Raw genomic sequence first — 15,433 nt, 5'->3', positions numbered from 1 at the left:
AATTTTTAAAAATCACCTGGTTGACATAGCTCAGTGGATTGAGCATGGGCTGTGAACCAAAGTGTCGCAGGTTCGATTCCCAGTCAGGGTACATGCCTGGGTTGCAGGCCATGACCCCTAGCAACTGCACATTGACCTTTCTCTCTCTTTCTCTCTATCTCCCTCCATTCCCTCTCTAAAAATAAATAAATAAAATCTTAAAAAAAATCATCCCTGACTTTATTCAGTTTAATTTTGTAAACAAACAACTACTCAATTTAGGTGATTCAAAGTTATAAGGCAACCAGCAACCAGTAGGGTGAAAGAATGATAGACATGATTCTCAGTTTGGTGTAAGGAGATATGCTTCTGCTGACATTGCTTGTATGGCAGCATGATTCACAAATATTACGAGGGATTATTTCTATGGCTCAATCCCCATTTCTCTGTGAGAATGGGTTATAACTTGATAACAGGCATGACATAAATTCAGGCTTACAAAACACTGCATGCCAGAAATACTGTAAGAAGATTGGTGGAAATTTTATAAAGTATTTTCAAGATCAAATTAATAGTTGCTGATTTTGTTCTGCTTACCTTTCTGGAAACAATAAGAGGCCTTTTCTCCAAATGAAGTTTCATATATATCAATGAATGGTGACACTTTAAGGTAAGCGACATAGGACACATTTGTTCATGCTTGTGGAACTTATTTTAGGTAAATATGAGGACTCTGTATTCAGGTGAATGCCCAGTCATATACTCTGGAGAGAAAAGTATCACAGATTTTCCAAAAGTGGATACATAATACAATGAACTGAACATAAGAACTAAAGGAAGGGAGCATAAATTCTCTTTTTCCATTGATTATGTAATTCTTCAAAATTTTACAGTACATGCAGATCCTCATATGAAAATCAGTAATATACTAGGTGGGCACAGAATTGTAGTAGAAAGGTTTGGGCACTAGCATGACAGCGAAGGTAACTTTTAGTATTTTTTAGTATATTAATTTATATTAAGAAAACATAATACAAATGTCCCATCAATTTCTGATGCAGTCTTAATATACACATTACAATGAGAAAACATTTTTGCTACACTTTTTGCATGCATGTTACATTAGAACAGGAGCACGTGTGATACAACTGGGCATAAATGTCTAAACACAATGCATTCTTTTAGATATTTATATATGTATCTGCTGTGCAAGTAAGGCCCATGCTCCCAAATCTTCAGTTATGTGAAATTGAAGGACTCAGGATCAAAACCACATCTAATTGTGAATAAACCATACAGGGCTTCAGCTGGCCTGCCACTGAAGGACTGGACCTAATTACTCTGAAATTCAGTCTGGAAAAGGCACATGATGCCTGATATCTCAGTAACTCTTTTTTTAGTAGACACAGAAAAATGGAAACTTGAGTATAATTTTTTAAATATTCAAATCTTTTCAAGATCTTCCTAGTTAAGGCTTTGGGTTTAAAGAGCTATTATAAATGTGGTAACTTCTTGGTAACAGGAAACAACTTAGATAAAAAAAAATAAGAGATTGCTAAAGGAAACAACAGTATTACTAACATTAATGAATATAGAAAATATTCTCACACTGTAGATAATGAACTTGAAGGTTTCATTTCCTAACTGATTAGAAAATTTGTCCTTTTATTCTTTTCCAGTAACATCAAGAGACATCAACAAAAAGGAAAACATATTCTTACAAAAAGAGTAAAATAACACTGAATACTCATTTTAATTTCTATGCCTGAGAGATATTTATTAGACTTAAAATTATAGAAAACATATCTGTTGATTTAACATTTAAAGAAGCTTACATGTTTTGATACAACCTTAAAGCTAAAATGGTTTAATCTTTAGAAAAACATCAGTAATGAATATATTAGCCAGTAATATCTTGGAAAACAAAACACAAATTCAAAAGGAGAAAAGTCAACACAGGAAATACAATATTCAGTGGTAAAGTGACATTATTACTAATTACAAAGTTCTACAACATAGCAAGTAAGCTTTGTAACAATGCATAAAAGTTTAAGATAGCACTTTGCAAAGGTCAGGCCGATGATCCAATGAGTAGGTTATGACTGAATAATTTTTAATACGTGTGTCATTTTAAGACTTCCCTTCACATGTCTGCACGAACAAAAGAAGCAAATACTCCATCTTCCTGAGCCAAGAGGCTTTCTGGAGTGTCATACTCTAAAATATTTCCTCGCTTCATCACAATAACTAGGTCTGCCGTCAGAATAGTGTGAACCCGATGCTGTGGGTGAAAAGAAAACATATTTGTTACAGATTTTGGGGCACAAGTCAAAGCAATGGATATGCATATTTCACCAATTATTCAGAGACATTTATTTACATTGGGGTAAATTTTTAAAATACTGGCCACTATTGCTGGGTCCTGTATGGGCTGTATTAAATTGATTGCAGCTAATATAGTAGTTTCATCATTTTCATGGAAGTGCAAGTTGGCTAATAAACATTTTGTCAAATAATTAAATAGGAAGAGTCATCATATAACCATGGATTACAGCTTAGTCTAGACCAAAATTATCTCTTGTGTGGAGTCAACTAATTCTGTGGGCTAACCCACAATTTCAAAAACCCTGGAAGGTGGTCAATCCTGGGAAGACAATATGGGGAAGTCCACTTTGGCATGCAATGTTAGGATGGATTATAACAAAAGCTATCCCTTACTGAGCATACACCACACATTAAGTGTTCCACACACATACTTGTTAATCATCAGAACATTCCTCAATGTAGGTGTTATCTTTCTTCACTTTATAGGGGAGACCCTTGGGGTTTATAGAGTTAGAGCAAAATCAGGAGATCCCATAGACAGCAGCAGAACCAGCATCAACACCAACCAGGCTTAGTTTTAAAGTGTGAGATGCGTCCAAACCTGCCACCAAACTGTTTCACGTGGAGCAACTGGCAATTTAGAGGGCTGTTCACCTGCCACCGTTAGCGCTGTGGTTAAGAGCACGGGCTCTGAAATGAGAGTAGGCTCATATTCTGGTTTCGCCACCTGTTAGTTGCACAGTCTCCAGCAACACACTTGATTTTTGTAGGTCTCAAGTTTCCTGTCTATAAAATGATGGGAATAACAGTATCTGCCTTGGTGAGTGGTGGTGAGGATCAAATGAGACAATCCATCTACAAAAATGTCAGCAGCACCTTGTCTGACACATACAAGCAAATAATACAGAGCCGCACCTGTTATTTTTTATCTTTAGGGTTTATAAGGGGAAAAACCTGTGCAGCGGGCCTTTTCACTGTTCCTGCAAAGGTAAGTGCTGTACCATAGAGACACAATGTGGGCTACAAGTGTGAGGCACACGTACTTCTAAATTTCTTAGGAGCCACATTTTAAAAGCACAAATAAACAGATAAAATTCACTTTAATAATATACCTAATATATTTAAAATGTTATTTCAACATGTAACCAATATAAAAATTATTAATGAAGTCTTTTACATTCTTCTGTTAGTACTATGTCTTTCAAATCCAGTGGCTATTTCGCACCTGCAACACTTCCCAATTTGGACTACCCACACTCCAGGGGCTCAATAGCCGTGTGTGTCTAGGTACTATCATTTTGGACCTGGACCACACAGGTCAAAACATCAGCATGCTGATGGGAGTGCTCAACCTGGAAATACCATCTGTTTAGCTGATGCACAGGCTTCCGAAGTACCTTCTCCTAACCCAAAGAAGACAGCAACTTAAAGCCGTCTCCAGGGGCAAAGGCTTATCTTCCACTCTGGGCCACCTAGATGGGGGGTGGGCGTGTCACTGTTCATGCTTTCAGAGAAGCAAGTGGTCATAGTTGGGACTCAGAACTAGAGAAGAAAAGAAACACTTATATGGAGTGTGATAAAGAAGACAGCTTAGAACATGCATCACTATTTTCAACATTCACAGACAAACCTATCATTCACTAAGTATTAGGGGCTAATGATAAATATTTAGGGAATGTCACCAGTTGGAAGACAATGTTTACCTATCTTTGAGAAAAGACCAGAGCCATATGCATGCCCACACATTAACAATAAAATACACTTAAACTGAATGTACTATTTAATATATGCTGTGCATTTTCCCTCCAAACACTTAGTTCTTCAGTAACCATATCACAGATATTAAGAAAAGAATGTGGCTTAAATCCACAAATAGAATCTTATAAACATTGCCTTGATATTATAAAATAATGTTTATTTTAAAAAATGAAAACATCGAAAAACTTGGCCAATGGAAATAAATATAGCTAGTTTTAATCCATTAATCCAAATTATTTTTTGCTTGACAAAGTGTGGTGCCAATTGCAATAGCGTTGATGAAATTTTCAAAATGCTCCACAGAAGTTCATCTAATTAAGAGTGAAGAACAAATCACTTTTATAAATAATGCCCTGTACTATTTTGGTGACGAGGGCTTCTTTTTAGAAGCCAGAGAAAATTTTCTTAAGCTATTCCATAATTTTCATTAGCAGGTAACAAAATTAACAGAACGACTTTTAACAGGGAAGGAAATAAGAGTTACTTCTAATAGAGCTGAGGGTCATTCTACAAGGAGTCCCTGTCTCCTGTGAGTCTCGTGGGAGGAGCTGGCCCCACAGTAATGTGCTTTTCCCACAGCTTCCTGTGTGTGCAGCGGGGAGAACTCTGCGCATCCTGGTGGCTACCACCACACTAGTGGTCTTGAGACATAAAATAGGTGAATGATATAAAGCACATAAAAAAGTGTTTCATGAATGTAGCAGGACAGAAACAAGGTAAGAATATAACTTTTTGGTGAAAAGTCAAATGATGTACAAGTAATCTTCCTGGTTTAGACTAAAAGGGACCATCCAACAAGGCCATGCGTCATGCAGCATAGAGAAAACTAGTCTTTTCAGTAGGGTTAGGGTCTGTGTCCCCCACCTTTACCTACCTTTTCATTTAGAGGAAACAGGAAGTTCTTTCTCCCTACCCCTCCAGTGAAAAAATTTCTTGCAAATATTATAGAACCATTTTTCAGGTTAGCCAATTCTCTTACTCACTAAGTTGTTCACACTTTAGTGTGAATGAACTGACCAGGGGACCTGTTCTCCAGGGCAAAAGGATCCACCGAATTCACTGGGAAAGTGAGAGAAAGTGAGTTTCTCTCTCCTCAGGCCTCATTTACAGGAGGTGGCCACCTTAAAAAAGCCTGGCTTCCAAGGGTTCATTTTCTCCCATGCATCATTCACACAAATGGCAGCCTGAGCAAACACTCCATACCTAGCTCCATCACTCAACTGCTAAACTTAAGTAATTATTTAAATTAGCGCATTCTTCAGGGCAAGTACAGAACATGCATCGTATTATTCAGGACCCTTAGAGATCATCCCCAAGAAATAAGACAGAGAGGTAAATCTGGGTCTTGGGTTTTCCTAAACACTCCCTCTTGCATGTTTACATTTTAATACTTATACATACACGTGCCTCCTTTGAACTGAACATAACTGAAGCACCTGGCCAGTGAGTAGTTTGTTCCCTTGCCAATCCTTCCCCTTGGATTGGCTGCATTAGCCTTGTCTTACTGAGGGGATGCTGCTAAAATAGCTACCGAATGGGGTACTTGGCAGGAGCTTGTGATGGTCTACTTGTTGGTCATCACCAAAGTGGAAAAGAGGCCATTCTTGTGGGCGAGCAAGTTTGGAACCGTGCCACACTCCACTAAGATACCCTCAGAAAAGACTAAAACAAGGCCTGCGTCCAAAATAGAAGAGACACGATGCTGGAGAGAAAAGAAAAGAAAAGTGGAAAGGAGAAAGAGAATCAGCAAAAGAGAAAACATCCAGGTGATTCATTCACAAAATAGTTTTTATTAAATATGAGGCCTAAATAGGAGCAAGAATCCACTCATCTGCAAAGAGAAAGAGAAAACCATGGCCTATTGGAAGGAAGTTATAACACGGATTACAGAGATTTAAGCAATTCTTCAATTTGGTGCTCAGAGAAAGCATTGCCTGTCTTCTTCTTCTTCTTCTTTTTTTTAAGAAAACAGTTAAGTGGAAAGAGACATAGAAAGGAAGTATAAACAGTGGCAGAATTGGCAGTCAAATTTAAGAATTTTGCTTCTGAAACTACTCTCTAGACCATCAGACTGTTGAAAAGCGACCTATCTAATCTACCATATGTATCTGAGGAAAAGCACAGGCCATGACCTGCCAGAACCTGACAATTAGGGTGTCCTGTCTGTCACTGTGACTTCAGGGAGGTGGGCAGAGCAGTGAGTCTGGAAAAATCAATGTAAAGGCTTTCAGGGCAGAGCAGGTATTTTTTTTTCTTTGTTTGCACAGATACAGAAACATTAGCAAAAAAGACATAATTCAATGTATTATAATTGTTCAAAAATAAAGATTATTGTATCTTGGAATGAAAACCAGAGAGGAAGAAGTCAACCCCATCTCCCATACTTACAGCTATTGTAACAACGGTGCGGTCTGCAAAAGCTGTCATTACCACTTTCTGCAAAATATTTTCCTGCCAAAAAAAAAAAAAAACAAATTAAGTCTGAATTTTCTCTGGACTACTTCCTCTCACTATGGTATTTGGTCCCCAAGAACAACGCTTCCACCTGCCCAAACCCGTCTGAGAACTCTCTGAGAGACATTCTGTCTCTCTCTCAACTCTGTTGAGGCAGTATTACCCTTAAAATAACCCCCAATATTGCAAAACCTTAGTAATCAATACTAATTTTGATGTTGTTATGCTTATTTAATGAAATGGCTTGATTAGAAACTATTTTATAGCTTTAAATTATCTTAACTTTGAGAAGATATACTATAACTTTGTATAGTTACTTTAATTGATTAGCCTTACTTAGTAGGAAGAAATGATGTCAAATTACATAATTGGCTCTTAATCTTGAAACTGTTTCACTATTTGGAGTAGTTTTGCCCAATCTAATGTGTATAGCAAGAAAATAAGATGAGGTTGTGGATGTTTTTTATTTTTATCCTTTCTGATGCCAAACTTTTAATAAGTTAACTTTTATAAAAACATTGATTGCTAGATCATTCAGTTTGTGGTTTAATGTGACTTTTCTCTACTTAATCATAGCCTTCTAGACAGATCTTTTTTGTACGTAATTGACATTTTAAAATAATTTCTTTCTAAAGTCAAAGTTTCTGGTCTGTTAGTTAAATACATTGAGGCAACCATTATTAATTGTAGCCATTATCAATTCTAATCACTTTTCTGCAAATTATTCTAGAAACTAATGATTGGCTTTGATCCTCAATCAATTCTATTAATAGAGTTTTGCATATTTTATTTTAGAACTTCCATGATAATACTTGAATACAGTACTCTCATGCACTGAGCCCTGGGATTTTACAGTTTTGAGAATTTAAGAAAAAGTAATGGCAAATTTATTTTGTGTTTATTGGCTACAGGAACATCCTAAAACTAGTGTCTGTCTCCTTTATTGCAATTTTCCATGTGCTATCATCAGTTGATTAAATGGATGAATGAAATGAACCTCAAATTAAGATTGAGAGCATTCAGAACCCAATCAGGAGAAAAAAGATGTAGTTTCCATGTGCATTTATTTCTCCAAGTCATCCGCTTAGAAAGCTTAGATAGTGCACTCACCGTGGCCATGTCAATGGACGCAGTGGCTTCATCCATGATGAGAATGCTGCTCTTGCGGACAAAGGCCCTAGCAAGGCAAAACAGCTGCCTCTGTCCGACACTAAAGTTCTCCCCACCTTCAGTGACAACTGCATCTAAATCAGAGGAAGAAGCAAGGATTTCATTGAAGAAATGTTACTATCATAGTCCTTGGGGTAAGGTAGTGAAACAGGTTCTGTCTTATAAAAAGAAGCTGGATATTACTTTGTACTGGTGCAAGGATTTCATATACAAAGAGTTTAGAGGAATTTTACATCAGAAAATTAATATATTCAAGGGCCATCCTATTTTTGACAATGGATGGTAAGTCACATCCATATAGTAAGATATAAAATACTGTTAAACATTTTGAAGAGTGGAAGACCTTGGAAGTTATTTAACTATGTAATATAAGTATCTAAAGAGATTATTTAATACAATTAAGGTCCAGAGAAATGAAGTGGCTTGTCCAAGATTACATAGCTTAATTGTAGTACACCTTGACAAGAATATTCTCAACTCTACACCCATTCTTTTTCCGTTATAGCATCCCATTAAACTCTAACCTCCAAGTGGATAGGACTGTGCTTGTTTTGGTTCATCAGTGTATCCTCAGCACTTACCACAGTACCTAACATAGTAGCTGAATAAAACACTATTAACTAGATAAATGGGTGTTATATGTTCATTATTTTTACCATCCACATTTCATAAAATGTACTATTGTGAATTTAAAATAAATTCTGTTTCAAAAGTATCTCTTTTATTAGAATTCAAACACTTTTTAGTAAAGTTGCATATGTGTGTGAGACGGGTTTAGGGTTAGGGGCAATTTCTTTTGGTATATTCTCATTGCATCAAATTCTTATAATTTGTCAAGCTTGGGGGCTATGCATTTATTCTCCAAATTTCAATTGATGTAATAAATAAGGAGGACACTAGAGATGATGAATGTTTTTCACGAGACTAGGCCTGAATCATTTCTTTATCAAGCAATTGATATATTCTTTATCAAGTCAATGTGCATAAACAACATTCAATTAATAAGGGTAAATACTGACACAATCCCATTGCTTACACTGTGCCATAACCCACAAACACTGTATCCATGATTCAAACCAGGTGTATACAGCTTTCATGTTAGTGAGGAGGACTACAATAAAGATACAATTGCTTGTTTTTCTGACTATTAATGGCAAAGGGGGTAGTCTCTAAATACCAAGCAAGATGGGTCTATAAGCATTACCAATTTTTCAAGTAGACTTGCTAGACATCTTCAGAAGAGACATCAAAAATTATTATGAGAAAGTTCATCCAGACCCATGGAATTGCTACCACAATCTGGCCCTGTCTAAGTCAATGAAAATATCCTTAAAGACATGGTGTCTCAGTTTTTGTTTGCGAGATGCCTTCTCCTTGAGACATAAAGTCATAAAAGGTATTGTTTTTGACTAGGTCCTCCTTCCCAAATAAACTAAAAAATAAGTATGGTTTTATTTAGTAGGTTTATTTTATTTTATTCTATTTTACTTTATTTTATATTTCTTTTTGGGGGGATAACATGAGATCAAGGTCATGTTAGGTCTCTTGTATCAGCGTCTGTGCAAGGGATGAATATTGGCTTGTGTTTTAGTTTATCTTCATTTTAAATTATATTTTATTGATTATGGTATTACAGTCGTCCCAACTTTCTCCCCTTTACCCCCTCCACACAGCACCCTCTACTCCCTCAGGCAATCCCCAAACCTTGTTCTTGTCCCTGAGTCATGTATGTAAGTTCTTTGGCTACTCTGTTTCCTATGCTGTAGTTTACACCTCTATGGCTATTCTGTAACTACCTATTTGTACTTTTAATGTCTTCACCTCTTCGCCCATTCCCCAAACCCCCCTCCCATCAGGCAATCATAAAATGGCTCTCCATATCCATGATTCTGTCTCTGTTCTTCTTGTTTGCTTAGTTTGTTTTTTAGATTCAATTATTGATAGATGAGTATTTTTGCTATTTTAGTGTTCATAGTTTTGATCTTCTTTTTCTTAAATAAGTCTAACATTTCATAAAATAATGGTTTGGTGATGATGCATTCCTTTAGGTTTTTCTTGTCTGCAAAGCTCTTTATCTGCCCTTCCATTCTAAATGATAGCTTTGCTGGGTAGGGCAATCTTCACTGTAGGCTCCTGCTTTTCATGACTTTGAATACTTCTTGCAAATCTCTTCTAGCCTGCAAAGTTTATTTTGAGAAATCAGCTGACAGTCTTATGAGAACTCCCTTATAGGTAAATAACTTCTTTTCTCTTGCTGCTTTTAAGATTCTCTCTTTATATTTAACCTTTGGTATTTTAATTATGATGTGTTTTAGAGTGGGCCTCTTTGCATCCATTTCATTTGGGACTCCCTGTGCTTTCTGGACTTGCGTGTCTACTTCCTTCACCTAATTAGAGAAGTTTTCTTTCATTATTTTTTCAAATAGATGTCCAGTTTCTTGCTCTTTATCTTCTCTTTCTGGTACCCCTATGATGTGAATGTTGGACCTTTTGAAGCTGGGGGCTGACCTAGGCCTGCACCACCAGGGAAACCCCAGAGCCTGCACACCCAGTGGACAGCTACAAACCACATCAGAGCACTACCACCCTGCCCCTGCACAGCTGATCCTCCAGGGAGGGCAGAGATTAGTGGTTAATGGTCATAGCCAATCCTTGCAGGTGACTGGAGAGGGTAAATCCCACCCATTGATCTGCCAACAGCAACCAAGGCTCAACTACAAAAGGAGGGTGTACTCATCCACATGACGGGCACAACTTAAGTATCCAGCTTGGGTGATAGGGGAGGCTGTGCCACCAGACCCTACAGGACACCCACTATATTAGCCTACACTACCAAGATACAGAGTCAAAGCAGTTCTATCTACTACATAGAAACAAAAAATAGGGAGGTTGCCAAAATGAGGAGACAAAGAAACATGGCCCAAATGAAAGAACAGATCAAAACTCCAGAAAAACAGCTAAATGATATGGAGATAAGCAAGCTATCAGATGCAGAGGTCAAAACACTGGTTACAAGGATGCTCAAGGAACATCAGTAAGGAACTCAGCAGCATAGAAAACATCCAGTCAGAAACAAAGAATACACTAATTGAAATAAAGAACAGTTTACAGGGCAACAACAGTAGAGTGGATGAAACCAAGAATCAAATCAATTATTTGGAACACGAGGAAGGAAAAAACAACCAATCAGAACAAGAAAAAAAGAATCCAAAAAAGTAAGGATAGTATAAGCAGCCTCTGGGACAACTTTATACATTGATTTTTTAAAACTTCATGCCAAAACTACACAATCAATTTGACAACTATATTGTATTAAAATTAGAATATCAACTAACTATTGTCCTTCTGATTGCTTTCTTAAATGAGTTCAGATTTTAAGAATGCACAAGTCCAAAACTATAAATGTTCATTTTTATGAATTAAATACTATATTGTGAACTCTCTGTTGTTTCATTAGTCATGTTATTCTTTCATTATCCACATTGTTTTTTTTGTTCTGTCATCAGTTATTTGCCAGAAATTGCACTACCTCTGCAGCCAAATTTATATCAGAAATTGTTTGAGTAGGTTTCATTCCTTTATCATGTGAACAATACTGATGCTGCAGTTAAGGTGGTAGAAAATAATGTCTTCAGCCCTGGCTGGTGTGGCTCACTGGACTGAGTGCTGGCCTGTGACCAACAGGGTTATGAGTTCAATTCTCAGTCAGGGCACATACCTGGGCTGCAGGCCAGGTCCCCATTATGGGGCATGCGAGAGGCAACCACACACTGATGTTGCACTCCCTGTCTTTCGCCCTCCCTTCTCCTTTGTCTAAAAATAAATAAAATCTTTAAAAAAATAATGTCTTCAAAAAAATTATATTATAGGAGGTCTGTGTAGAAGGTATCCAGCCATGTAATAAGAAAAATAGAGACATTTATTAAAGGAGACACAAGATAACAAGAAACATTGTACATAGGACATGACACCTCAGTCCCCCTCAAAGTAGGCACCTTAGAATCTCACACAGTTCTCCCCGTTGCCATCAGCTACCCTGTTGTAGTTTTCTGAACCTTATCAATGGTCTGAAATCTCTTCCCTTTCAAAGATGATTTCAGTTTTGAGAAAAGCCAGAATTTGCAGGGTGCCAAATCTGGCCTGTAGTGGGGCTGAGTCACCTGGGTGATTTGATGTTTCACCAAAAAACTCTGCATGAGATGTGATGCATGAGCAGGCAAATTGTCGTGATGAAGCTGCTAGTCACCAGTTGTTCAGAGCTGTGGACTTCTGAATCATCTGAATAGTATCTTGGAAGAATGTTCAAGCTTAATGCAAAATTTGATGCAAAGTCATCACTCTACTTGCTCATTCATTTTGAATGTGATGGCCATACAGTGCACATGCTCACTCAGCAGCAACTACTGCCCCCACTGACTAATACAGTGAAGTCATCATTATTCACTCATGCCCAATCTAGTCCACTCTCCTCTGCTGCCAGATTATATTCATGTCATGCAAACCATTCTCATTATGTTAACAATGGCTGGACCTTTTCTGGACAGACCTCAAAATAAAATGAATATGACCTTTTGGCAGCAAAGAAATGGCAGCCAATGTGGAGAAAATACCTGCTCCTAAATGGCACCAAGTACTCTTTGAACCTAACAGTCTCTTCAGTCCTCTTATCCATTTGCTGAGGGCAAGTGATTAGGAAGATCATATGAACAGAATGACCACAAGAAAATATTCTGATTGAAGTGATCTGTGCCCACCAATGGTGAAAAGGCATACCTGTATTAACTGGAATACTTTGGATTGTTCACATGGAAGAGAATATTATAAAGTTCATCCTCTTCTACAACATGCAAAATCATTAGATTTTGAATTGTCCTAATGACCTTTAAAAATTATTTTAAATGTAATGGGATTTAACACTAGAATTATGTGATTCTAGCATAAATTGTATATAGATGTATATATTTAGTATTAACTGCATATTTTAAAAATAAATGTATAATTTAGAAATTTACCTAGACCTCCTGGTAGGGATTTGACCATATTCTTCAGCTGAGCAATTTCTAGAGCTTCCCAGAGTCTGTCATCTGTGCATTTGCATTCTGGATCTAAATTAAATCTGTAAGAGGAAAAAAATCAGTTAATTAGTCAATAAATAAAAATAAAATTTTGCATATGCTTATGTACTGCTTTTCTTTCCTCAGAACATAAGTTCTATTTGTTTTGGTTGCTGCTCTAACCCCAGAACATACAACAGTGCTTAGGGTAGAGTAGGCATTCAACTTATGTTTGATGAATGAATGAATGACCTTAATATTACAAAAAAGATTTTTGATAATATAATTAGAAAGTTTATATGCATGAAAAGATATAATAAAATTCATTATTTGGATTCTCCCACTTTTATATTGCTTTTTATAACCTGAGTCTAGCAAATATTCCTACAGAAATGATGGGTATAAATACATAAATATCTCTGGGAACAATGGAAGCTATCAGCTTTACCAACTCATTGCATTTTACCAACCAAAATAGTACTGGTATATTTATTCAGAGTAAATATATTCAGAGATATAAATGGACTATGATATTGCTAAATAAATTGCAAAATTTAGAACTTTTAATTAAAGTAATGTTACACCTGAATGTTCAGCAATCTTACATATATTTTCTCTTAAAGACAAGGAGCAATTAGTAAAAGGAAGTGGCAAATTACTTCTTTGCAATTAAATAAATGGAGAGGGGGAGCAAGAGAGGACAAAGGAGAGATGAAATGCGAGTCATAATCTCGTGGAAGATGCCATGGCAGACTCGCAGAGTCAAAGTTTATTTGGGTTCACAGTTCTACATATATTTATTGAGCATATGAACTTGGGCAAGTTATAGCTTCTCTGAGGTTCAAAATATTCATCTTTAAAATGGTGATAATACACAGGATGGGGCAAAAATAGGTTTACAGTTGTTCATATGGAACATAATATGATAATTAATAAATAATAATATAAGAACAAACTCTGTTTCATGTACTCACAACTGTAAACCTACTTTTGCCTTATCCTCTATATGCTAGAACAATATTATGAGGATTTAATGAGACAATGTATTTACAGTGCCTAGCAGATAGCAAATATGTCCATCTTTATTTCCCTTGGGAAACCAAAAACTAGGAATAATGAAGGCTGAAGCTGCTTCTTAAAAGCAATGTTGTCTGAAAGAAAAGTAGTGAAGGGTGCAGGGGCTGGAAATCAAGGTACTAACCAAACTGAATGTCTGCTAAGGTCCAGCCAAATACACACGAGAGATGCAGGCTATCTGGAGGGTGGAACACCTAAGAAAGGTCTGCCAAGAACCACAGCCCCCAAGTGCAGAGTAAAGGTGATTTTGGTAAAATCAAATGGAAAAAGAACTGGAGACAAAAAAGATGGGCTTCTATAGACTAATTTAGCAACTTGACGGTTCCCCAATTCAAATTGTTGGATAGAGATTTTATCTTGACATCTTGATAATATTATTTCACACCTACCTGAAAAGTAATTCTAAGCAAAACTGTCCTATGAGCCAAATGGTAAATCCTGAGGTACACGGTTTTCTGTCAAATACATCACCTACCTAATAGAACCACTAAATAGTATTGGATCTTGCAGGATGATTGAAAGTCTAGAACGTAGTGTGTGCAGTGGCAGTTTTGAAATGTCAATCCCATCAATGACAATCTTTCCTGTTAAAGAGAAACAAAAATGGCAGGCATGTAATAAAATCACAAGCAAGGTAATGCTTATTTGCTATACAAATTGAGAGTATGTTCCTAGTTCAGGGTTGAAATTCCTAAACTACCTTTATCCCAGTTCTCTGCTTTATTTTCCTTCGTAGCACATTCCTTATCCATTTATTGATCTTTGTGTGTGTGTGTGTTTCTCCCCCAACTGAAGTGTAAAAACAAAGCTCCTTAAAGACAGGGATTTTTGCATGTCTTTTTCACTCCTGTATTGACTGAACAGTTCAGTGTATTACAAGTAAGAAAAAAATTCTATGACATAGTTACCACGTTTTAATGAATTTCTCCATGATATACGTAGACTTACAGAGACTTGTACAATTGTCACGTCTTTTCCTCAGACTTGATAGATTTACTGTCATATCCCTTCATGCAAAAACAAATATGGCCCCGTGTGCAGACTGCACCAGGTGAAGCATGACACCTAGAGTCCCTTTTCCAGGTGACTTTACATTCAAGAGCAGGAAAGGGGGTTAATTAAACTTTCTTTCAGAAATAATATATTATCTAGTAAAATCCTAATAGTCTAATGATATTAAAAAGAGAACAAGTCATTGAGAGACCATTCGGTGCCTGAAATGTGTTTCATAATCTAATATGTTCAGTCACAACCACAGTTCTTTAAGAAGAGTGTCTATCAGCTGTCTATGGATCGTGTAACTGACTTACACTGCAAATCCCTCCTGAAAACCTGTAAAGTATCTGTTGTATTATTACTAGCCACAGAAGGAGCAAACTGCTAGCTCAGCGGCAGAAACCCAACCTGTTCCTGATCCTAAACCCCAAACAGACAGCAATTACCACAGTTCAACTTTGTGTTCATAAACTGACCTCTTTATTTCATTGAACTGTTGTATAGATTGCATGAAATAATATAAACTGTCAAGTACAATAAAAATGTGAACTACTATCATCATCACTGTAATCATTACAGGTGATAATAGCAAGCACTCCCCTGAGCTGATGGTCAGGCAT

General features: G+C 36.7%; 1 protein-coding gene across 6 annotated transcripts in view; it reads right to left on the bottom strand.

The window, feature by feature from the left end:
- Positions 1–202: 202 nt before the first annotated feature.
- Positions 203–15,433, bottom strand: part of ABCC9 (ATP binding cassette subfamily C member 9) — a 115,067-nt gene continuing 99,836 nt past the window's right edge. For 4 of the 6 annotated variants that reach the window (XM_036019261.1, XM_036019260.1, XM_036019262.1 and 1 more), the window contains 5 exons: positions 14,293–14,401; positions 12,699–12,802; positions 7,627–7,760; positions 6,451–6,513; positions 203–2,260 (listed from right to left, as the gene is read on the bottom strand). In XM_036019261.1, coding sequence (XP_035875154.1) covers positions 2,123–2,260; positions 6,451–6,513; positions 7,627–7,760; positions 12,699–12,802; positions 14,293–14,401 — 548 coding nt within the window. In that variant the 3' untranslated portion in view covers positions 203–2,122. Of the gene's footprint in view, positions 2,261–5,593; positions 5,765–6,450; positions 6,514–7,626; positions 7,761–12,698; positions 12,803–14,292; positions 14,402–15,433 lie in introns of all 6 variants that reach the window. The other 2 variants (XM_028532451.2, XM_036019264.1) reach the window with 1 other exon arrangement.

Source organism: Phyllostomus discolor, chromosome 2, assembly GCF_004126475.2.
Source record: "Phyllostomus discolor isolate MPI-MPIP mPhyDis1 chromosome 2, mPhyDis1.pri.v3, whole genome shotgun sequence".
NCBI classification, from domain to species: domain Eukaryota; kingdom Metazoa; phylum Chordata; class Mammalia; order Chiroptera; family Phyllostomidae; genus Phyllostomus; species Phyllostomus discolor.
The sequence above is the reverse complement of the archived record's forward strand: the minus strand, read 5'-3'. Positions and strand labels throughout refer to the sequence as shown.